The following is a 26,466-nucleotide window of genomic DNA, read 5'->3' as shown; positions in this document are numbered from 1 at the left end:
GGTGCCGGCCCCATATGCCGAGGGTGGCGGGTTCAAACCCAGCCCCGGCCAAACAGCAACAACCAAAAAATAGCCGGGCGTTGTGGCGGGTGCCTGTAGTCCCAGCTACTTGGGAGGCTGAGTCAAGAGAATCGCCTAAGCCCAAGGATTTGGAGGTTGCTGTGAGCTGTGTGACGCCACGGCACTCTACCGAGGGCGATAAGCTCAGACTCTGTCTCTACAAAAAAAAAAAAAAAAAAAGAAAGAAATGAGAACACAAACCTAGTCCCTGGGAGAATTAAAGTGTGATGAAGAAAAGTAGCTCATTCTGTCTGGAATACTTCAAGGAAAATGAGAGAAGATAGCTAAGACAAGTGGGTTATGACTGTATTACTGAAGATCCTCCATAGATTTTCTGAACAGAATTTATCTGGAGGTTAATGAGTAACCCTGGGTTTTAAGTAAGGGAACGACAAGACCAAAACCAAGCTTCAAATTCCGTATATACCATAGCAATGCTATATCATTGCTCTGAAGAGATACCTGATGGTGACAGAGAAATATACCAAACTTCTCTAAAAGTCTACTCAGAAGTAATGAGGCATGGCCAGTGACGGTGGCTCATGCATATAATCCCAGCACTCTGGAAAGCCCAGGCAGGTACATTGCCTGAGCTCAGGAGTTCAAGACAAGCCTGAGCATAAGCAAGACCCCGAGGAGGAGCAAGACAGTGGCCGAGTAACAGCTTCCTTGCAACTGATCATGGTGAGTCTGGAGACAAGACTTCAGGCATCTCTGGTAGGATCTGCCCATAAACATCCCTATGAGGACACAGGGAGTCAGCGAGAGACTTCTAGATGCCAGGAGGAAGACAAAAGCAGTGGAAAACTGGCAAGTGGTTGCTTGCGTTTGTTCGGTCTAATCCCACTGGCAGCTGTAAGTACAGCGGCAGTGAGATTGCAAACTGGTAAGGCCTTACGCGTGAGCTGCTTTGGTTTCTTGGACTTGGCACTCAGTTGAACTACCTTGGGAGAACCTGGGCAAGAGAGCGGAGAACTTTAAGCATTGTCTAGGGCCCGAGACTGAGCCACTGAGCAGATGGAACTAATAGCATTCAGCTGTGGGCTGCATGGAGCCATTGTGCGAGAAGTGCTCTGGCAAGTTCCACTCTCAGGGTCACAGAGCAAGGATTGGGCCGGAGCTAGTAATCTAGTGACTGAGCAACCTGAAGGCAGGGCCTGACACCCCTTGCAGCCTTAGCCCTCAGGGGCATAAACGAGATAGATTTTGGCACACTGGTTAAGTACAAAGCCACTTCAGGAGTGATCCCAGTGACAAGCACTTTCCTGTGAAAGCTTCTGCTTAGCCAAGTTTACCAGCTTAATGTGCCTTTTACGTGGGCTGAGAAGAGATTTAGGGTCTGCACTTTAGGCTCTCCACCCTGCCGGGTTTGAGAATCAGCAGAAGCCTCCAGTCTTCATCTCGTACAGGCATATCAGCATCACGATTAAAATCTCATACCACAGAAGATCACCTGTTGCCCAGACGATATTCGGCAAGAGATATATACTGCTTTGTTTTGGGGTTTTTTTTTTTTTTTTGGTTGTTATTATTGTTGTTGTTGTTGTATTTTTTTAATTTCAACATTTTCCCTATAGATTTTTCTTTTCTTCTTTTCCTTTCCTTTCTTCATTTTTCTAGTTTAAATATAATTTCCCATTGTTGCCTTTTTCAACAATTAGAACTTCTTTTTTGCTAGTGTTTCTACCCCAATTTTTTTGGTTTTCCCCCCCAATTGTATCCCGTAAAGTTTTCTTTTTGATTGTTTTGGTTTAATTTATAGCATTTTAGTCTTTTTCTCTACTTGGTGGAGGTGGAGTACTGTGTCCGAACAGGCTAGCAAAGAGCTGCTGACCTCAAGGGAACTACCCAACCCAGCACCCCCAGAGGTTGGAGGCTTTTTAAGGTTGGGTCAAAGTACCCTACTCTACACCTATATTGCTCTGTCTCCCTCTTTCTGTGCCCCTCTTCTTTTTGTCAATATTCCCTTTTTCCCACCCCTTCTCCCTTTCTCCTTTTTCCTTTTTTTTTTTTTCTTTCTTTTTTCCCTTCTTGCTCTTCAACCTTCTCATCCTTCTGATGAGTCCTGTACCAAAAGGACTCATCGAAACACTACTCCAGAGGCATGGCAACCTAAAGACCAAGAGAAAGTGAAAGGAAAATTAGGGCAAGGAAATAGATAAAAGAAATCACTCATGAGGAAGAATCAGTAGAAAATTCCTGGCAACATGAAAAACCAGTCCACAGCAACCCCCTCAAGGGACCATGAGGTAGCTACTGCAGAGGATTCCACCTATAAAAAAATGTTAGGAATGACAGAAAGGGAATTTAGAATACACATGATGAAAATAATGAAGTAAATGATGGAAACAATGAAGGAAACAGCTGATAAAGTGGAAAATAACCAAAAGGAAATCCAAAAACAGAATCAAATAAGAGATGAACGATATGAAGAATATAGAAAGGATATAGCGAGCTAAAGGAACTGAAGCAGTTAATTAGAGAACTTAAAGATGCAATGGAAAGTATCAGCAACAGGTTAGACCATGCAGAAGAAAGAATTTCAGAGGTAGAGGACAAAGCTCATGAGTTAACTCAGTTAAAGAGGCAGAAAGCAAAAGAGAGAAAGCAGAACGTTCACTGACAGAATTATGGGACTTTATGAAGCATTCAAACATACAAGTTATAGGAATCCCAGAAGGGGAAGAAGAATGCCCCAGGGGAATGGAAGCCATACAAGAAAATATTATAAATGAAAATTTCCCAAATATCACCAAAGATTCGGACACACTCCTTTCAGAAGGATATCGGACCCCAGGTTGCCTCAACTCTAACAGAGCTACTCCAAGACACATTGTGATGAACCTGTCCAAAGTCAAGACAAAAGAAAAGACTCTTCAAGCTGCCAGGAATAAGCGCCAGTTGACCTACAGGGGCAAATCCATGAGGGTGACTGCAGACTTCTCTAAAGAACCTTTCCAAGCAAGAAGACAATAGTCATCTACCTTTAATCCACTTAAACAGAACAATTTCCAGCCCAGAATTCTCTATCCTGCTAAGTTAAGCTTTAAAATTGACAGAGAAATCAAATCATTTACAGAAATACAAACATTGAGGAAATTCGCCACAACAAGACCAGCTCTACAGGAAATACTTCAACCTGCTCTGCACACTGACCATCAAAATGGATCAACAGCAAAGTAAGAACTCAGCAATTAATGGACAGAACCTAGCTTCCACAGTGATGAAAAAGATAAAACTAAGCAATGGACTCTCACAAAATAAGATGAATAGAACACTACCATACTTATCAATTATATCAATAAATGTTAATAGCTAGAATTCCCCACTGAAGAGGCAGAGACTGGCTGACTGGATTAAAAAACACAAGCCATCCATTTGCTGTCTGCAGGAAACACACCTGGCTTCAAAAGACAAATTAAAACTCTGAGTTAAGGGTTGAAAGACAATTTTTCAGGCAAACGGAACTCAGAAGAAAAGAAGAGTTGAAGATACATGTGGATTTAAAGCAAGTCAAAAAAGACAAAGATGGTCACTTTATATTGGTCAAGGGAAAAATACAACAAGACGACGTTTCAAATCTGAATATTTATACACCCAATTTAAATGCTCCCAGATTTTTTTTTTTTTTTGTAGAGACAGAGTCTCACTTTATGGCCCTCGGTAGAGTGCTGTGGCCTCACACAGCTCACAGCAACCTCCAACTCCTGGGCTTAAGCGATTCTCTTGCCTCAGCCTCCCGAGTAGCTGGGACTACAGGCGCCCACCACAACGCCCGGCTATATTTTGGTTGTAGTTTGGCTGGGGCAGGGTTTCAACCCACCACCCTTGGTATATGGCCGGCGCCTTACTGACTGAGCCACAGGCGCCGCCCGCTCCCAGATTTTTGAAACAGACCTTACTCAGTCTGAGCCATATGATATCCTATAATACCATAATAACAGGGGACTTCAACACTCCTCTTATGGAGCTGGACAGATCCTCTAAACAGAAATTAAACAAAGATATAAAGGACTTAAATGAGACCCTAGAACAACTGTGCTTGATGTGTATAGAACACTCCATCCCAAAGATAAAGAATATACATTCTTGCTCTTCCCCTAAGCGGCCTGAGGTGATCTGTGAAAATGGTTCGCTATTCACTTGACCCAGAAAACCCCACAAAGTCATGCAAGTCAAGAGGCTCAAATCTTCGTGTTCACTTTAAGAACACACGTGAAACTGCCCAGGCCATCAAGGGTATGCATATACGAAAAGCCACCAAGTATCTGAAGGATGTCACCTTAAAGAAACAATGTGTACCATTCCGACGTTATAATGGTGGAGTTGGTAGGTGTGCCCAGGCCAAACAGTGGGGCTGGACACAGGGTCGGTGGCCCAAAAAGAGTGCTGAATTTTTGCTGCATATGCTTAAAAATGCAGAGAGTAATGCTGAACTTAAGGGTTTAGATGTAGATTCTCTGGTCATTGAGCATATCCAAGTGAACAAAGCACCCAAGATGCGTCGCCGAACTTACAGAGCTCATGGTCACATTAACCCATACATGAGCTCCCCCTGCCACATTGAGATGATCCTTACTGAAAAGGAACAGATTGTTCCCAAACCAGAAGAAGAGATAGCACAGAAGAAAAAGATATCCCAGAAGAAACTGAAGAAACAAAAACTTATGGCACGGGAATAGATGCAACATAAAATAAATGCAAATAACAGTAAAAAAAAAAAAAAAGAATATACATTCTTCTCATCGCCCCATGGAACATTCTCCAAAATTGATCACATCCCAGGACACAAAACAAACATCAATAGAATCAAAAGAATTGAAATTTTACCTTGTATCTTCTCAGACCACAAGGCACTAAAGGTGGAATTCAACTCCAACAAAAACGTTCAACCCTACACAAAGGCATGGAAATTAAACAACCTTCTGTTGAATAACAGATGGGTGCAGGAAGAAATAAAACAGGAAATCGCTAACTTCCTTGAGCAAAGAACAATGACAATACAAGCTACTAAAACCTGTGGGATACTGCAAAACCAGTTTTGAGGAAAATTTACTGCTTTAGATGCCTACATTCGAAAAACAGAAAGAGAGCACATCAAAAACTCACAAGCCATCTTATGGAATTGTAAAAAGAAGAACAATCTAAGCCTAAACTCAGCAGAAGAAAATAAACCTCCAAATTTAAATCAGAGATGAATGAAATTGAAAACAAAAGAATCACTCAGAAAATTAATGAAACAAAGAGTTGGTTTTTTAAAAAAATAAATAAAATAGATATAAACCCTTGGCCAGACTAACTAGAAATAGAAAAGTAAAATCTCTAGTAACCTCAATCAGAAATGATAAAGGGCACAAAAAAAAAATTTGGGCAGCGCGTGTGGCTCAAGGAGTAGGGCGCCAGTCCCATAAGCCGGAGGTGGCGGGTTCAAACCCAGCCCCGGCCAAAAACCACAAAAAAAAAAAAAAAAAAAAAAAAAAGAAAAAGAAATGATAAAGGGGAAATAACAACTGATGCCACAAATATACAAAAGATCATCTCTGAATACTACCAGAAACTCTATGCCCAGAAATTTGACAATGTGAAGGAAATGGATCAATATTTGGAATCACACTCTCTCCCTAGACTTAGCCAGGAAGAAATAGAGCTCTGAACAGACCAATTTCATGCACTGAGATTAAAGAAACAATAAAAAAGCTTCCAACAAAAAAAATGCCCTGATCCGGATGGCTTCAACACTAGAATTCTATCAAACCTTCAAGGAAGAGCTTATTCCCATACTGCAGAAATTATTCCTAAAAATTGAGGCGAAAGGAATCTTCCCCAACACGTTCTACGAAGCAAACATCACTCTGATAACAAAACCAGGAAAAGACCCAACTAAAAAGGAGAATTTCAGACCAAATTCCTTAATGAATATAGATGCAAAAATTCTCAACGAAATCCTAGCCAACAGATTACAGCTTATCTCAAAAAAGTCATTCATCATGATCAAGGAGATTTCATCCCAGGGATGCAAGGCTGGTTTAACATACGCAAATCCATAAACGTTATTCACCATATTAACAGAAGGAAAAATAAATACCATATGATCCTTGCAATAGATGCAGAAAAAGCATTCGAACCCACATCCTTTTCTAGTTAGAACACTGAAGAGTATAGGCATAGGTGGCACATTTTTCAAACTGATCAAAGCTATCTATGACAAACCCACAGCTAATATTTTATTGAATGGAGTAAAACTGAAAGCTTTTCCTCTTAGAACTGGAACCAGGGCGGCGCCTGTGGCTCAACGTGTAGGGCGCCGGTCCCATATGCCGGAGGTGGCGGGTTCAAGCCCAGCCCCGGCCAAAAAAAAAAAAAAAGAACTGGAACCAGACAAGGTTGTCCTCTGTCACCATTACTTTTCAACATAGTGCTAGAAGTTTTAGCCAATACAATTAGGCAAGACAAGGAAATAAAGGGAATCCAAATTAGGATCAGAGGAGGTCAAACTCTCCCTCTTTGCTGATGACATGACCTTATACTTAGAGAACCCCAAAGACTCAACCACAAGAGTCCTAGAAGTCATAAAAAAAGCACAGTACTGTCTCAGGAAATAAAATCGAGGTCCACAAATCAGTTGCCTTTATATATGTCAATAACAGTCAAGATGAGAGGCTAATTAAGGGCATGACTACCTTCACCATAGCTTCAATAAAAATGAAATACCTAAGAATATACCTAACAAAGGAGGTGAAGGACCTCTATAAAGAAATTATGAAATCTTCACAAAGGAAATAGCAGACGATATTAACAAATGGAAGAGCATACCATGATCATGGCTGGGAAGAGTCAACATTGTTAAAATGTCTATACTTCCCAAAGCAATCTACCTATTCAATGCCATTCCTATTAAAATACCAACATTGTGCTTTCAAGATTTGGAAAAAATGATTCTGCGTTTTGTATGGAACCAAAACAAACAAACCCCGTATAGGTAAGGCAGTTCTTGATAATAAAAATAAAGCTGGGGCATCACCATACCAAATGTTAGGCTGTACTACAAAGCCATAGTGGTCAAGACAGCATGGTACTGACACAAAAACAGACACATAGACATGTGGAATCGAATAGAAAACCAGGAAATGAAACTAACATCTTACAACCATCTAATCTTCGATAAACCAAACAAGATCAGACCTTGGGGGAAACACTCCCTATTCAATAAATGGTGCTGGGAGAACTGGATATCCACATGTAAAAGACTGAAACTGGACCCACACCTTTCTCCACTCACAAAAATTGAGTCAACATGGATAAAGGACTTAAATTTAAGGCATAAAATAAAAATCCTCGAAGAAAGCATAGGAAAATCACTGGAAGATATTTGGCCTGGGGAAAGACTTCATGGAGAAGACTGCCATGGCAATTGTAACAACAACAAAAATAAACAAATGGGACTTCATTAAACTGAAAAGCTTCTGTACAGCTAAGGAGACAACAACCAAAGCAAATAGACAACCTACACAATGGGAAAGGATATTTGCATATTTTCAATCAGACAAAAGCTTGATAACTAGGATCTATAGAGAACTCAAATTAATCCACATGAAAAAAGCCAACAATCCCATATATCAATGGGCAAGAGACACGAATAGAACCTTCTCTAAAGAAGACAGACAAATGGCTAGCAAACATATGAAAAAATGCTCATCATCCCTATTTATTAGAGAAATGCAAATCAAAATCACCCTCAGATACCATCTAACCCCAATGAGAATGGCCCACATCACAAAATCTCAAAACTGCAGATGCTGGTGTGGATGTGGAGAAAAGGGAACACTTTTACACTGCTGGTGGGACTGCAAACTAGTACAACCCTTTTGGAAGGAAGTATGGAGAACCCTCAAAAAACTCAAGCTAGACCTCCCATTTGATCCTGCAATCCCATTACTGGGCATCTACCCAGAAGGAAAAAACTCCTTTTATCATAAGGACACTTGCATTAGACTGTTTATTACAGCTCAATTTACAATCGCCAAAATGTGGAAACAGCCAAAATGCCCACCAACCCAGGAATGGATTAACAAGGTGTGGTATATGTATACCATGGAATACTATTCAGCCATTAAAAAAAATGGAGACTTTACATCCTTTGTATTAACCTGGGTGGAAGTGGAACACATGATTCTTAGTAAAGCTTCACAAGAATGGAGAAGCATGAATCCTATGTATTCAATTTTAATATGAGGACAATTAAGGACATGGTGGGGGAAGGGGAGAGCAGAGAGAGAGAGAAGGGGGGAGGGGTTGGAAAAGGAAGAGCAGAGAGAGGGAAGGAGAAAGGGGGTGGGGCCTTGGTGTGTGCCATACCTTTTGGGGGCAAGACACAATAGTAAGAGGGACTTCACCTAGCAAATGCAATCAGTGTAACCTGGTTTCTTTTACATTAATGAATCCCCAACAATAAAAAATAAATAAAAATAAAAATAAAAAATAAATTTAAAAAAAGAGCAAGAGTAGAGCATCTCTACTAAAAGTAGGAAAACTAGCTGGACATGGTAGTGCACGCATGCAAACCAGCAATGATTTTAAAGGTTATTAGCCCTAACCCTCCAACCATATTTTAAAATTTCTAGAAAATAATAAGTACCTTTACTACAAAATGTTCAAATGTTCTGAAAATGGCTCAGCGCTGGTAGCACAGTGGTTGTGGAACCAGCCACATACACTGAGAGTGGCGGGTCAGAACCCGGCCCAGTCCAGCTAAACAACAATGACAATTCAACAACAACAACAAAAATAGGTGGGCGTTGTGGTCCCAGCTACTTGGGAGACACAGGCAATAGAATCACTTAAGACCAAGAGTTTGAGGTTGCTGTGAGCTGTGATGCCATAGTACTCTACCAAGGGCAACATAGTGAGACTCTGTCTCCAAAAAAGAAAAAAAAAAAATCCTCTGAAAAACTAAGGTTCTCTGAAACTGTCATCCCAGAGGCCCTTTCCTAGAAAATTAGAAATAAAATTTGTTCTAATTCTCAGGCCTGACTAGGTTTCATGCAACACGGAGGCATTATTCTTTTAAAGTATACATTGATATATATATACTTTTTCTTTTAACTTTATAACTTAAATATTTTCCATGCTATCATACAGTCCTCAATAATATAGTCATCCATTTATAATTAATGTTTGGGGCATTTCTTGGAGTCTTTATTCCTTATCCTAACATCTGGGCACAATGCCTGTGTGCTAAAACTAAAGTGAGGTGAATGACACGTATTCTCTGTTTTCCCACTACCCTGTAAATTTCAACTAGTTTTAAAGAAGAGGTACACATGCACGAATGAAAGGATGAAAGTGAAAATAAATTTCACCTAATCCTAGCCCCCCCCTTTCAGAACATTCATAGAATAAGTTGGCTTTTGGTTGCTGCTGTTGTTAGCATGTCGTACTAGTTACTGTTCAGTGATACATCTCTAAATATTTACAATTTTTGTTGAAATTTTAGGTAGAGAAGAACTGTAGCGTTTCATGTATTTGAAAGGGAAGGCAGCTGCATGAGTCCCAGAGTAGAAGAGAGCAGGGAATTTAAAACAGTCGAACATAAAATGAAGGGGGGGTGGGTCAGGGACAGTTTGTTTTCACATGTCCCTAAGCCCAACCAATAGTTTGTACTTAAGGAAGTTTACTGATGCTGGAGTATTTCCAAGTTGGTTTTATTTTTTTTAACCTGTCCTTGTCAAAATGAGATTTCACATTCTTCTTGTTAAAACATGCAACACAAGTACCATGTTTTTTCTGTTGTCTAAGGAAGACCGAAAACCTGTAACATGAATAATTTATGTTTTTCATTTAAAATCTTGTGAATTTGTATTAAATGTATTGCTCTTAAGAGACTGTGAAGTTTCTATTTTGAGTTTTAAAAAGGATGCTCTTTAGGGCGGTGCCTGTGGCTCAGTGGGTAGGATGCCGGCCCCATATACCAAGGGTGGCAGGTTCAGACTGGCCGAACTGCAACAATAACAAAAAATAGCCGGGCATTGTGGCAGGCGCGTGTAGTCCCAGCTACTCGGGAGGCTGAGTCAGGAAAATTGCCTGGGCCCAAGAGCTGGAGGTTGCTGTGAGCTGTGTGATGCCATGACACTCTACTGAGGACAACAAAGTGAGACTCTGTCTCTACAAAAAAAAAAAGATGCTCTTTAGGTGGGGCGTGGTGGCTCTAGTCTATAATCTGAGCATTAGGGGAAGCCAAGACAGGAAGATTTGCTGGAACTCAGGAGTTTGAGACCAGCCTGAGCTAGAGTGAGCCCCCATCTCTAAAAAAAGAAAGAGCTGGGCATTGTGGCAGACACCTGTAGTCCCAGCTACTTGGGAGGCTAAAACAAGAGGATCACTTCAGCCCAAGAGTTTGAGGTTGCTGTGAGCTATGACGCACAGCAGTCAACTGAGAGCGACAAAATAAGACTGTCTCAATAAAAAAAAGAACAAACACTATCAAAAACCTAGAAAGAGGGCAGTGCCTGTGGCTCAGTGAGTAGGGCGCCGGCCCCATATGCCGAGGGTGGCGGGTTCAAACCCAGCCCCGGCCAAACTGCAACAAAAAAATAGCCGGGCGTTGTGGCGGGCGCCTGTAGTCCCAGCTGCTCGGGAGGCTGAGGCAGGAGAATCACGTAAGCCCAAGAATTAGAGGTTGCTGTGAGCCATGTGATGCCACGGCACTCTACCCGAGGGCGGTACAGTGAGACTCTGTCTCTACAAAAAAAAAAAAAAAAACCTAGAAAGAGATTAGATCATATAAAAATTTATATCTGGGGCGGCGCCTGTGGCTTAGTGAGCAGGGCACCGGCCCCATATACCGAGGGTGGCGGGTTCAAACCCAGCCCCAGCCAAACTGCAACAACAACAACAACAAAAAAAAAATAGCCGGGTGTTGTGGCGGGCGCCTGTAGCCCCAGCTACTCGGGAGGCTGAGGCAGGAGAATCACCTAAGCCCAGGAGTTGGAGGTTGCTGTGAGCTGTGTGATGCCACGGCACTCTACCGAGGGCAATAAAGTGAAACTCTGTCTCTACAAAAAAAAAAAAAAAAAAAATTTATATCTGAAAATTTAAATAGTCTTATAGTTATATAAATATTAACTAACATTTATTGGATACTTTGTCCTAAGGAACCCTTTTCAGCAGGGTTTCTCAATCTAAGCACTATTGGCACTTTGGGTTAAATATTTCCTGTGTATTATAAGCTCCTTGGCAGCATCCCCACTCTCTACCAACCAGAGGTTGGTAGCATGTCCCCCTCTGCTTCCTGCCTCTACTTCCTCTAACAGTTGTGACAAGCAAAAATGTCTACACATTATCTTATGTCCCGGGGCGGGGGGGGGGGGGAGGGAGGTGCAAAATAGCCAGAGAGTATTTGAGAATTACTATTCTACATGATTGCAATTGGTATTTATTTATACAATTGTTACTGGCTGATGATCTCAAATTGATTAGCATCCATCATGTTATTAAAAAATCAGGCTAAGGGGCAGCGCCTGTGGCTCAGTGAGCAGGGCGCCGGCCCCATGTACCGAGGGTGGCAGGTTCAAACGCAGCCCTGGCCAAACTGCAACAAAAAAAAAAAAAAAAAAAAGAAAAATCAGGCTAGTTACAGATCATGTCTGTAATTCCAGCATTTTGAGAGGTAGAGACTGGAGGATAGCTGGAGGTCAGAGGGTTAAGACCAGCCTGGGTAAGACAGTAAAAACCTACCTCTACACAAAACAAAAAAAAAAAAAAAAAAAAAAGACAGCCATGATAGCATGAACCTGTAGTCCCAGCTACTAGGAGGGCTGAGATAGGAGGATCACTTGAGCCCAGGAGTTCAAGATCAGCCTGGGCAACATAAAGAGACTCTTTCTATACCAAAAAAAGAAGGGAAAAGGAGGGGAGGGAAGGAGAGAGAGGGGAGAGGAGGAAAGGAGAAGAAAATTAGCCAGGCATGGTAGCACGTGCCTGTAATCCTAGCTAATGAAGAGGCTGAAGCAGGAAGATCAATGGAGCCCAGCAGTTCCAGGCTGCAGAGAGTTGCAATCCAAACTATTGCACTCCAGTCAGGGGACAGAGCAAAATTCTGTCCCTTAAAAAAAACAGAACACGGCGGCGCCTGTGGCTCAGTGAGTAGGGTGCCGGCCCCATATGCCGAGGGTGGCGGGTTCAAACCCAGCCCTGGCCAAACTGCAACAAAAAACTAGCCGGGCATTGTGGCGGGCGCCTGTAGTCCCAGCTGCTCGGGAGGCTGAGGCAAGAGAATCGCGTAAGCCCAAGAGCTGGAGGTTGCTGTGAGCTGTGTGACGCCACAGCACTCTACCTGAGGGCAGTACAGTGAGACTCTGTCTCTACAAAAAAAAAAAAAAACAGAACAAGCCCTGAACTGTGGCTCACGCCTATAGTCCCAGCACGCTGAGAGGCCAGAGATGGGTCGATTGCCTGAGCTCAGGAGTTCAAGATCAGCCTGAGCAAGAGTAAGACTCCATCTCTAAAAAACAGCAGGGCATTGTGGTGGGTGACTGTAGTCCCAGCTACTCCAGAAGCTGGGGCAAGAGAATCACTTGAGTTCAAAGAGTTTGCAGTTGCTATGAGCTGTGAGGATGCCACCGCACTCTACAGAGGGCGACAAAGTGAGACTGTCTCCAAAAAAAAAAAAAAAAATCATTACAGCCAAGTTGTGCATCCAAATCTGTGAATTCAGAGTAATTTTAATTTAATAATACAATACTTTTTTAACAGTTAAAATTTTAAATGCAACATATAAAATAGCTTTATTAAATTCCAGTATTATGGGCAGCACCTGTGACTCAGTGAGTAGGGCGCCAGCCCCATACACTTGAGGGTGGCGGGTTCGAACCCAGCCCTGGCCAAACTGCAACAAAAATAGCCAAGCATTGTGGCAGTTGCCTGTAGTTCCAGCTACTTGGGAGGCTGAGGCAAGAGAATCACCTAAGCCCAAGAGCTGGAGGTTGCTGTGAGCTGTAACGCCACAGCACTCTACCAAGGGCAACAAAGTGAGACTCTTTGTCTCTAAAAAAAAAACTTCCAGTATTATATAAAATATATTTAAATAGTAATTCAAAACTTCCCATATACAATGCCTTTTTCTATGGAAAAATTCTCTAGGTGGTTTACTCAAAGTCAATGAAAGATTTTAAAATCTCAAAAGTTTGGGGTGTGGATCCTGATGGGCTAGGGACAGAGCTTTGGGGCAGGAAGCTGAACACCCAGAGGAAGGAGTGGGAGGTGAGACCAGCCTTTCACAGTGGCTGCTGCCTTGCCAAGCCTGTGGTAAACCTCGCAATGTGGAGGCCCACCTAAGTCTTGATCGCCAAACTGAGCTTGGGATTCCCCCAAATGACCCACAGCAAAATAAGGTTCTCATTTTCTTGTACTAGTCTATCTAATGCACAAGCCCCTCATAATGTTACAGCTTTGGACCCTAGATGATAGCTACCAACAAGGAGATAAGATCCCTCTCAGGCAGGGCAGGAGTCACCCTGGTTTCCAAATCTTATGTTTCACAGAAGCCGCTGTGTCTGATGACAATTCCATAGGTGTAGCTTCCAGAGTCTTCCATCTTAAGAGCCACTGCCCCCCCAGGAAGCCCAGAGTGGCAGCATCCTGTCAAGCATTCATAGTTCAATTACAATTCTTCCTGACCACACACACCCTATCAACAAAAGTAACTGTCATCATAAGCACTACTGCCTGGTCACATACTTGACATTCTACCTTTAGAATGACATTCTACCTTTATCTGCTTACCTGGAAATATAACTACAGAGTTAACTAAAAGTCAAATTCTCAAGCAGAAAAGGAAAGACATTTGTAAACCCTTTGCCCACATCTTTTTTGTTAAATGAGAGTCTCGCTGTGTCGCCCCCGGTAACACCTACTGGCATCACCACAGCTCACCGATACCTCAACTCCTGTATTCCAACCAGCCTCCTGCCTTAGCCTCTCAAGTAGCTGGGACTATATGTGAGTACCACGAGGCTTGGATAACTTCTAGTAGAGAATGGTCTCGCTCTTGTGCAGGCTGGTCTCAGACTCCTGAGCTCAAGCAATCCTTCTGCTTCCGTTTTTCAGAGTGCTAGATTACACATGAGTCACCGTGCCTTGTCTTGTCTGCTTCCTTTGCTTTAGAATGATGCTTTTGAAATTCATTCATGTGGTTGTGTGTACTATTGTAAAAGTTTATTCCTTTTTATGACTAACTGGTAACCTATCAAACCACTATATCACAATATTTCCATCGATCTGTCGACGGATATTTTAGACATTTCCATTTTGGGCTATTATGAATAAAACATATATTTTTGTATAAGTCTTTGGATAAAAATCTAGGAGTGGAACTGCTAGATCATATACATGTAGTGAATACACGTTTAATGTTATAAGAAATTGTCAAATAGTCTTCCGAAGTACCTGTACCATATGACATTTCTACCAGCACTAAATAAGAATTCCAGTTGCTCAACATCTTTGCCAGTATTTAAATTAATATTATGAGGTTTTTAATTTTTAGCTAGTGGTATCTCATCAGAGTTTCAATGTGCATTTCCCCGATGACTTACGATATTAAAAAATATTTGTATGTGCTATCAGCCCTTTGTATATCTTCTGTGAAGCTCTGTTAAGAAATTCTTTGCCGGGCGGCGCCTGTGGCTCAGCGGGTAGGGCGCCGGTCCCATATGCCGGAGGTGGTGGGTTCAAACCCAGCCCCGGCCAAAAAAAAACAAATTATTTGCCTAGCACGGCGCCTGTGACTCAAGTGGCTAAGGTGCCAGCCACATACACCTGAGCTGGTGGGCTTGAATCCAGCCCGAGCCCACCAAACAACAATGATGGCTGCAACCAAAAAATAGCCAGGGGGCAGCGCCTGTGGCTCAAAGGAGTAGGGCACCAGCCCCCTATGCCAGAGGTGGCATGTTCAAACCCAGCCCCGACCAAAAACTGCAAAAAAAAAAAAAAAAAATAGTCGGGTATTGTGGCAGGCGCCTGTCGTACCAGCTACTTGGGAAGCGGAGGCAGGAGAATCTCTTGAGCACAGGAATTGGAGGTTGCTATGAGCTGTGATGCCATAGCACTCTACGCAGGGCGACAGCTTGAAGCTCTGTCTCAGGGAAAAAAAAAAAGAAATCCTTTGCCTATCTTTTTTTTTTTTTTTTTTTTTGGTGAGACAAAGTCTCATTATATTGCCCTCGGTAGAGTGTCATGGCGTCACAGCTCACAGCAACCTCAAAATCTTGAACTTCAGCAATCAAAGTCTCATTATATTGCCCTCGGTAGAGTGTCATGGCATCACAGCTCACAGCAACCTCAAACTCTTGAACTTAAGCAATTCTCTTGCCTCGTCCTCCCAAGTAGCTAGGACTACAGGCACCTGCCACAACGCCCAGCTACCTTTGCCTATTTTTACAAATAGTACTAAATAGTACTAGATTGAGTACTTTCTAATTATGAAGCTGTGTAAATACTTACATAGTCTGGATACAAATCATTTGTCAAATGTATGTGCTACAAATACTTTCCCCCAGTTGTGGCTTGTCTTCGCATTGCTGTATCAGTGTCTTTTCAAGAGCAAACATTTTAATTTTGATAAAGGTCAGTTCATCAAAGATTGTTTCTAATGGTCCATGCTTTTTGTGTTCTTCCTAAGAAATCTGCCTACTCTGGGGTCATGAAGATAGATATTCCCCTAAATTTTCATGTAGAAGATTTTATAATTTAAGCTTTTTTTTGTTGTTTTAGACATAGTCTCACTCTGTAGCAGCATCACAGCTCACAGCAACCTTATATTCCTGCGTTCAAGCAATCATCCTGCCTCAGCCTCTTGAGTAACTGAGACTACAGGTACAAACTCCCACAACAGGCTAAATTTTTTTTTTTTTTTTTTTTGTAGAAGCAGGGTCTGACTCTTGCTCAGGCTGTTCTTGAACTCCTGAGCATAAGGGATCCTCTCGCCTTGGCCTCTGAGTGTGCTAGGATTATAGGCATGAGCCACTACGCCTGGCCTAAGCTTTTACATTTAGATAGGTGATTCATTTCAAGTTCATTTTTGTGTATGATGTGAGATAAGGGCAAAGGTTCTTTGTTTAAAATATACAGATAGCCAATTGTTCCATCGCTTTTTGCTTAAATACATGCTGATGTATTTCTGCATTCTCTACTCTGTTCTATTGATTTAAATGTCCAATCTCATGAACAGCCTTAATATACATATATATATTTTTAGAGACAGAGTCTCATTTTATCGCCCTTGGAAGAGTGCCGTGGCATCACAGCTCACAGCAACCTCCAACTCCTGGGCTTAGGTGATTCTCTTGCCTCAGCCTCCCAAGTAGCTGGGACTATAGGCGCCCTCCACAATGCCCAGCTATTTTTTGTTGCAGTTTGTCTGGGGCCGGGTTTGAAACCACCACCCTCAGTATATGGAGCCAGAGCCCTACCCACAGAGCCACAGGCGTCGCCCCAGTCTTAATATTTTTTATATTGAAAAAATATTGTAAATTGAAATACACTTATTAAAATGCTAACCATAAAAAAATTAAAATCTCAAAAAAATTTCAAAACTTGACTTCATTTACAAACTCATTTTTTCAGATGTGTAGGGTTTGTTGGGTGGTAAGTAGACATAAATAGGTTTAAAAATGCAAAGGACACAAAAAGATTTATTTTCTAGTGAGACAAATGCCACAACAATCTCCTAGAATACACCAAGATATGTTCACAAAGAAAACAAGCCTGTAACATATCTGCACGAAACTGCTTCCGCCACCAACACCCAAGATATTAACTCCAGCTCCACATCACCTGCCAATGCAAATTAGAATCTGACCACTGTCAAAATATGCCCACTCAAGAGTTTCAAAGAGTTAGTAAGTCCTAAACACCTGTTCTTTGTTTTTTTCTTTTGTTGAGACTGAGTCTCACTCTATCGCCCTCAGTAGAGTGCTGTGGCATCAGCCTAGTTTACAGCAACCTCAAAACTCCTGACTTCAAATGATCCTCATGACTCAGCTTCCCAAATAGTTGGGACTACAGGCACCTGTCACAATGCCTAGCTAGTTTTTATTTTTAGCAGAGACGGGGTCTTGCTCTTGCTCAGGCTGATCTGAAACTCCTGAACTCAAACAATGCACCCACCTCAGCCTCCCAGAGTGCTGGGATTATATGCATAAGCCACGATGGCTGCCCTAAACATCTGTTCTTGGATATGATACTTTTTCTACATGGAAATGTATGGAAGTTTCTGTGATGAGAGTGTCCATATTTTTCAAGTCTACTTTTACGTGTTGGCCTCCCTGTTACACTCCCCAAAAAAAATTATTTAGAAAAATGAAGAGGAGGGCCAGGCATAGTGGGTCATGCCTGTAAGCAACTCTGGGAGGCAGCATCTGGTAGACTTTCTGAGCTCATGAGTTCAAGACCAGCCTGAGCAAAATCGAAACCCCATCTCTAAAAATAGGTGGGTATTGTGGCAGGCGCCTGTAGTCTCAGATACTTAGAAGGCTGAGGCAAGAGGATCACTTGAGCCCAAGAGTAAGGTTTCTGTGAGCTATGATTCCACAGTACTCTACTGAAGGTGACAAAATGATAGACTGTCAAAAAAAAAGGAAGGGAGGGAGGGACGGAAAAAGAAAAGCAGGAATAAACAAAAAGGATGGAAGAGAAGGATGAATATCCTACATGCTTCAGGATGAAATAAGTGTCTAAAACAACTTGTAGATTTATGATGAAAAATTGGTAGTTTTCTCTAAAATCTATAAATCTGGTGTTTTTTGTTACTGAAGATGAACAGTTACCCCAAAGGCTAACAAGTCATAAAATATAAAAAGAAATAAGAAACATTTATAAACTATATGACTGAAACCACATTTAAAGACAACACCCACTCCCACAATACCCAAAGTAATCTTGAAGAAAGGGAATGACATTCCTAATTTCTGGTTAGGACCCTCCACCATCATCAAAATGCCTGTTCTCTATAAGATTAGCTTAAAAAGTAAGTGCAACCCTAAAATACAAAGGAGGCTTTTTCCAGGTCCTAGTCAAGTTGTTTGTAAAGTTCATTTGGAAAAAAATATCATGCAGCAATAGGTGGGAAAACACTGAAAAGTAAGAACTATGAGAAGGCACTAGGCTTCCCAGACATTAATTAACACATACTACCATTCTTGTATAATTAAAAGTGAGGTATCAGAGCAATAGAATAGAACAAAAACTTCAAAAACACAGGGATGGATCAAGACGGATCACTCAGCTGAACTCTCCTAGAATGACTGGAGGAAAAGAGAGAAGCCAATATCACCTGGCGCAGAGACCTTACCCAGAGTCAAAGCTCAGAGAGTGCAGTGAGGTGGTGGTGAGCTGGATACAGTGTATGATTCAGAGCAGTGGAAATCTGAAGAATTAGGCAAGTGAATGCAATCAGCTGAAATCGGATGCCCCACCCCTCACAGAGGTCCTGGATGGGAGGAAGCCTTTCTGGAGTTTTCAGTACTTGAGGGAAGCTACACATTGAGTGGAAAGCTTGGCACAGTGGGCAGACTTGAACAGTATACACCAACCAGATCTTTGGTGGCTGGTGAGGCAACCATACTGAGAAGGTCTGCCACTGTGGGAAGGTCGTGAGATGGTCTCAGCAGGAACCCAAAGCACCACTATCTTAATTTCGCCTGCCAGGATCAGAATACCACTCTTGGGACAGGCTGAGGGACACCCATACCCAACAGGAGCTAGTGTCAGCAAGCACGTCATACCTGTCCCTGAATGATTCTTGTGAGCTTTCAGATCCCAACCAGGAAAGGTCTGAATTCTGAGAAAACAATAAGGGAATCACTGAAGACAACTAAGTTTGGAATAAGAACCATAGAGGTTGTTGGCTGTGCTCTCTGTCTCCTAAAAAACTCACAACGCCACCTGGTGTCTGGCAACATATTTCAACATACTATCATCAACAACAAAGACTTGTGGTTGAAACAAGGAGGCAGTGAGAAGGGAAAAGGAGGATAAGGAGGTGAACAGAGGAAAGAAAATATGAGGAGGAACCAACAGAAAACTTCAGGCAACCGGAGAAACCAAAACAGAGTAACTCTCCCAAGGTACCATGGGGTAGCTACTGCAAAAGACTCCACCTATAAAGAATTAATGAACTGGCAGCACCTGTGGCTCAAGGGAGTGAGGCGCCGGCCCCATATGCCGGAGGTGGTGGGTTCAAACCTAGCCCTGGCCAGAAACTGGAAAAAATAAAAATAAAAAATAAATAAAAAATAAAAAGAATTAATGAACTTGACAGAAAGGGAATTTAAAATATGGATGATAAAGACAATAAAAGGAATGGACAAGAAAACAGGAAAACAAAACCAAAAATCAGACAAGAGATATGGAGAATATAGAAAGGATATGGCAGAGCATAAGGAAATGAAGGAGACAATCATGGAATGTAAAGATGAAGTAGAAAGTATGAAAAATAGGTTACACCAAGGAGAATAAAGAATCTCAGAACTAGAAGATAAAGTTTTTGAGTTGACCCAGGTAGTTTAAGAAGGAGAAAAGAAAAGACAGAAAGCAGAAAGCCATTTATATCCTAGCTATTTCCAGGTGTAAGGAGACAGAAGGATATGCCACCAGGTCCACATGATTAAGGAAGGAACTTTAAGAACCATGAGACTCCATGAAATGTTCAAATGTACCAATAATAGGGATTCCCAAATGCAAGCCCTACTGGAGACCATCATAAAAGAAAACTTCCTAAGTTTTACCCGATTCAAAGACCCCGACAAACTCCTTTCAGATGGATATCGAACTCCGGGTCATCTCAACTCAAACAGAGCCTCTCAAAGACACATTATAATAAACCTGTCCAAAATCAAGATAAAAGAAAAAATTCTCCAAGCAGCCAGGAGTAAGCGCCAGCTGACGTACAGAGGCAGAGCCATTAGGATCACAGCAGACTTTGCAACTGAAACTTTCCAAGCCAGAAGAGCATGGTCATCCACTTCAACATTCTTTAACAAAACAATTTTCAGCCCAGAATTCTGTATCCTGCTAAACTAAGCATCAAAATTGATGGAGAAATCAAATCTTTTGCAGATGTACAAGCACTGAGGAAATTTACCACAACAAGAACAGATCTACAGGAAATACTTAGACCTATTCTCAACACTGACCACCACAATGGACCACCAACAAAGTAAACACCCAGAAGCTAAAGGTGAAAACATAGCTTCCACAATGGCACGAAGGTTAAAACTACACATTGAACTTTCACAAAATAAGATACATAGAACTCTGCCACACTTAACAATTCTCTCAGTAAAAGTCAATGGAATGCGCGGTGCCTGTGGCTCAAGGAGTAAGGCATCGGCACCAAATACCAGAGGTGGTGGGTTCAAACCCAGCCCCAGTCAAAAAAAAAAAAAAAAAGTCAATAGACTGAATTCCCCACGGAAGAACTGAAGAGGCACAGACTCACCGAATGATTAAAAACACATAAGCCATCCATATGCTGTGTCCAGGAGACATATCTAGCTTTGAAGGACAAATCAAGACTCAGGGTTAAGGAATGGAAAATAATATTTCAAGCAAATGAAAATCAGAAGAAAGGAAGGATTGCAATCTAATTTTCACATACAAGTGAATTTAAAGCAACTAATGTGAAGAGAGAGAAAGATAAAGATGACTTTATACTGGGCAAAGGAACAATACAACAAGAAGACATTTCAATTTTAAATATTTATGCACCCAACTTAAATGCTCCCCTATTTATGAAATAGAACTTGATGGGTCTAAGCAATATGATATCCCATAACACCATAATAGCTCGGGACTTTAACGCCCTTCTGACAGAACTGGACAGATCCTCTAAACAGAAACTAAACATACAAAGGACTTAAAAGTGACCCTAGAACAAATGGGAGTAGAGACTTATACAGACCCCCATAATCCCAAAACTAAGGAAAATACACTTTTCTCATCAGTCCACGGTAGGTACTCCAAAATCAACCACATCCTAAAATACAAATTGAACCTCAGCAAAATTAAAAGAATAGAAATTATACCTTGGATCTTCTCAGACCACAAGGCAATAAAGGTGGAACTTGACTCCAACAAAAATGTTCATCCCCACACAAAGACTTGAAAATTAAACAATCTTACGTTGAGTGACATTTGGGTTCAGGAAGAAATAAAAGTGAAAATCGTTTATAACAATAATGAAGAGACAAGTTAGCAAAACCTGTAGGATATAGCAAAAGCAGTCTGAAGAGGGAAATTTATCACACTAGAGGCCTACATTAGAAAAACAGAAAGAGAGTGTATCAACAAACTCACAAACCATCTTACAGAATTGGAAAAAGAAAAACAATCTAATCTAATTCCAAACCCAGCACAAGGACAGAAGTAACCAAAATTCCAAACCCAGCACAAGGACAGAAATAACCAAAATTCAATCCGAGATTAAGGAAATTAAAAACAAAAGTTATCATCCAGAAAATTAACAAAACAAAAAGTTGGTTTTGTGAAATAATAAATAAAAATTGATAAAACTTTGGCCAGATTTGGGTGGTGCCTGTGGCTCAGTGGGAAGGGTGCTGGCCCCATATACTGAGGGTGGCAGGTTCAAACCCAGCCCCGCCCAAATTACAACAAAAAAGTAGCCAGGCGCTGTGGCAGGGGCCTGTAGTCCCAGCTACTTGGGAGGCTGAGGCAAGAGAATCACCTAAGTCCAGGAGCTGGAGGTTGCTGTGAGTTGTGATGCCACAGCACTCTACCAAAGGCGATAAAATAAGACTGTCACTACAAAATAAAAAAAAAAAACTTTGGCCAGATTAACCAGAAACAGTGAAGTAAAATTTCTAATAATCTCAATCAGAAACAATAAAGGGGAAATAACAACAGATGTCACAGACATGCAAGAGATCATCTCTGAGTCTACAAGAAACTCTATGCCCAGAAATTTGACAATGTGGAGGAAATGGATCAATACCTGAACTCAAACCCTCTCCCTAGACTTAATTGAGAAGAAATAGATATCTTGAACAGACCAATTTCAAGAACTGAGATCGAAGAAACAATGAAAAATCTCCCAAAGGAAAAAAGCCCTGGTCCAGATGTCTTCACACCAGAATTCTATCAAACCTTCAAAGAGCTTATACCTATACTGCAGAAATTATTCCCAAAAAATTGAGAAGGAAGGAATCTTGCCCAACACATTCTATGAAGCTAACATCACCGGGATAACAAAATCAGGAAAAGACCCAACTAAAAAGGAGAATTTCAGATCAATCTCACTAATGAATATAGATGTAAAAATTCTGAACAAAATCCTAGCCAATAGATTACAGTAACACATTAAAAAAAATAATAATCCACTGGGTGGCTCCTGTGGCTCAAAGGAGTAGGGGCACAGGCCCCATATACCGGAGGTAGCAGGTTCAAACCCGAGGGCACCGGCCCCATATACCGAAGGTAACAGGTTCAAACCCAACCCCAGCCAAAAACTGCAAATAAATAAATAAATAATAAAAAAATACACAAGACCATAAACTTAATTCACCATATCAACAAAGGCAAAAACAAAGACCTTATGATCCTCCCAATAGATGCAAAAAAAGCATTTGATAAAATTCAGCATCCTTTTCTAATTAGAACAATTAAGAATATAAGCATAAGCAACACATTTCTTAATCTGATGGAAAACATCTAGGACAAACCCACAGCGAATATTATACTGAATGGAGTAAAACTGAAAGATTTTCCACTTAGAACTGGGACCAGACAAGGTTGTCCTCTAACGCCATTTCTATTCAATGTAGTGTTGGAACTTCTAGCCAATACAATCAGGGAAGACAAGGAAATAAAGGGAATCCAAATGGGTGCAGAGGAGGTCAAACTCTTGCTCTTTTCTGTTGATATGATCTTATACTTACGGAACCCCAAAGACTCAACCACAAGGCTCCTGGAAGTGATCAAAAAATACAGCAAGGTCTCAGTATATAAAATCAGTTGCCTTTGTATATGCCAGTAACAGCCAAGATGAGAAGCTATCTGAGGACACAATTCCCTTCAAAGTAGCTTCAAAAAATATAAAATACCTGGAATATATCTAACAAAAGAAGTGAAGGACCTCTACAAAGAAAATTAGGAAAGCCTAAGAAAAGAAAGCAGAAGATATTAACAAATGGAAGAACATACCATGCTCATGGCTGGGAAGAACCAACATTGTGAAAATGTCTACACTACCCAGAGTAATCTACAGATTCAATGCAATCCCCATTAAAATAACATCATCATACTTTCAAGCATTGAAAAAAATAATTCTTTGTTTTGTATGGAACCAGAAGAAACCCCATACAGCCAAGACAATTCTTGGTAATACAAACAAAGCCGGGGGGTATCACTCTACCAGACTTTCCACTATACTACGGTAATCAAAACAGCATGACACAAAAACAGAGCCATTGACAGATGAAACCCAATAGAAAAACCATGAAATGAAACTAACATCTTACAGCACCTGATCTTTGATAAACCAAAGAAGAAAATACACTGGGGAAAAGAATTCCTATTTAATAATTGGTGCTGGGAGAAGTGGATAACCACATGTATAATGACTAAAACTGGACCTGCACCTTTCACCACCTACAAAAATTGATTCAAGATGGATAAAATATTTAAATCTAAGGCATGAAACAACAAAAATCCTCAAAGAAAGTGTTAGGAAAAACTTGAAGATATTGGCCTGCGGAAAGATTTTATGAAGATTACTGTGGCAATTGCAACAACAACAAAAAGAAACAAATGGGACTTAAACTGAAAAGCTTCTGAACAGCTAAGGAAACAACAACCAAAGCAAACAGACAACTTTGAGAATGAGAAAAGATATTTGCATATTATGAATCAGACAAAAACTTGATTAACAAGGACTTATACAGAACTCTAATTAATCAACAAAAAAAGACCAAATAATCCCATATGTCACTGGGCAAGAAAGATGAATAGAACCTTCCCTAAAGAAGACACACGAAGGCTAACAAACATGAAAAAATGCTCATCATCCCTAATCATCAGAGAAATGCAAATCAAAACTACCCTGGGTGGTGCCTGTGGGCTCAAAGGAGTAGGGCACCGGCCCCATATGCTGGAGGTGGTGGGTTCAAACCTGGCCATGGCCAAAAACTGCAAAAAAAAAAAAATTCAAAACTACCCTGAGGTATCATCTAACCCCAGTGAGAATGGCCCATATCATAAAGTCTCAAAGCTGCAGACACTGGCGTGGATGTGGAGAGAAGGGACACTTTTAAACTGCTGGTGGGAATGCAAACTAATACAACCTTTTTCAAAGGAAGCATGTTGAAACCTCAAAGAACTCAAATTAGATCTCCCATTTGATTCTGTAATCCCATAACTAGGCATCTACCCAGAAGAAAAAAAGTCATTTTATCATAGGGACATTTGCACTAAATTATCGCCGCTCAATTTACAACTGCCAAAATGTGGAAACAGCCTAAATACCCACCAACCAGGAATGGATTAACAAGTTGTGGTATGTGTATACCATGGAATACTTTTTTTTTTGAGACAGAGTTTCACTTTGTCACACTCAGTAGAGTGCCCTGGCGTCACAGCTCACAGCAACCTCAAACTCTTGCGCTTAAGCGATTCCTCAGCCTTCCAAGTAGCTGAGAATACAGACAGGCACCCACCACCTTGCCTGGCTGGGTTTTTTTTGGTTAGCAGGCCCGGGGCGGGTCTGAACCCACCAGCTCTGGAGCATGTGGTGGTTGGCGCCCTAACCACTTAGCCCAGCCACATGGAATACCATTCAGCCATTAAAAAAGATGGAGACTTTTACATCTTTTGTATTAACCTGGATGGAGGTGGAACACATTCTTCTTAGTAAGGCATCACAAGAATAGAAAAGCAAGAATCTAATGTACTCTATTCTAAAATGAATGCAGCAGATGAACTAATACAAGAGGGATGGGGTAGGGAAATGAGCAAACGGGGAGAGGGAAGAAGGGTGGGGGACATACCTCACACTTATAATCCCAGCCCTCAGGGAAGCCGAGGTGAGTGGATTGACCCAAGCTCACACGTTCGAGACAAGCCTGAGCAAGAGCGACATCCTCATTTCTAAAAAACTAGCCAGAGGTTGTGGCAGGCACCTGTAGTCCCAGCTACTTGGGAGGCTGAGGCAAGAGAATCACTAAGCCCAAGAGTTTGAGGTTGCTGTGAGCTGTGATGCTACAGCACTCTACCAAAGGCGACATAGTGAGACTATGTCTCAACAAAAGAAAACAAAGCAAAAAAAAATTTTTCCTTTGCATTCACGACTTGGCTATTTGGTGTAAGAGGCCTACCTCTCAGCCTACATTGGCTTTCAACATGTCTTCTTCACTATTTCTTCATTTCTAGTTTTTGATTTCAAGTGAGAGACATGTGACTCTTCAGTTCAACTGAACACTTAAAGCAGTGGTTCTCAACCTTCCTAATGCGGCAACCCTTTAATACACTTGCTGTGGGTCGCAACTCACAGATTGAGAACTGCTGACTTAAAGAGTCCCACTTCAGCGTTGTTACTGGCCTAATCTCAATACTGTTGTGTCTCAGGAAACAGGGAGGCCCAAGGCAAAGGAGGAATACGGGGAATGGCTGGTTGGTGGAATAGTCAGAACACACAAAATCTGTATCAATTATGTTTGCCATCTTATATGGACATGGTTCATTTGTGCCACAAAATAATTATCACAGCAACATCAAAGACTACTGTAACAGATACCCAAATAGTGAAAAAGACTGAAATCACCTGAAATGTGACAAAAAACACATGTGAGCACATGCTGGTAGAAAAATAGCTCTAACAGACTTGCTTGACCCAAGGTTGCCACACCCTTCCATTTTCAAAAAAACTAAAGATCTGTAAAGTACAATACAGTGAAATACAATAAAATGGGGTATGCCTATACTAAAATTGGACGTGCTTATAACTTTTAAAATTTCCCCTCAAAGTTGCTTCTTCCACATAAGTATAAGAATATTTGACTTTCAAGATACATTTGTTTTCAAAGGACTACAAACCCAAAGAGAAACGTACCTTCCACGAGCATTTCTGGAATGTCTGCTTGATATCTTGGTCCTACTCTGATTTCACCTTTGTCAGCTAACAGTGTTTTCAATGAGGGGTCATAGACCAATGAGTAGAAAAAGGTATCCTGAAAAAAATGGGGAAAAAATCTAGGTAAATTTTAATTCTTTCTGATTTTTATAAAGCAATAAAGTTGATGTCACAATAATGAAACATTAAAGCTTCAGACAGTATATGAAATTTCATTCTGGTAAATAAATTTATAAAACTTTAATGAGAGCATTATGTTATTGTCATCA

The 26,466-nt window shown here is 41.1% G+C and overlaps 1 protein-coding gene across 5 annotated transcripts in view; it reads right to left on the bottom strand.

Annotated features, from left to right (window-relative positions):
- MTA3 (metastasis associated 1 family member 3) overlaps positions 1 to 26,466 on the bottom strand; it is a 190,223-nt gene that overhangs the window by 89,997 nt on the left and 73,760 nt on the right. For all 5 annotated transcript variants that reach the window (XM_053588513.1, XM_053588514.1, XM_053588517.1 and 2 more), the window contains one exon: positions 26,177 to 26,294. In XM_053588513.1, the coding sequence (XP_053444488.1) occupies positions 26,177 to 26,294 (118 nt within the window). The remainder of the gene's footprint in view (positions 1 to 26,176; positions 26,295 to 26,466) is intronic.

This window comes from Nycticebus coucang, chromosome 4 (genome assembly GCF_027406575.1).
Source record: "Nycticebus coucang isolate mNycCou1 chromosome 4, mNycCou1.pri, whole genome shotgun sequence".
NCBI lineage: Eukaryota > Metazoa > Chordata > Mammalia > Primates > Lorisidae > Nycticebus > Nycticebus coucang.
This window is presented reverse-complemented; position numbering and strand designations above follow the sequence as displayed.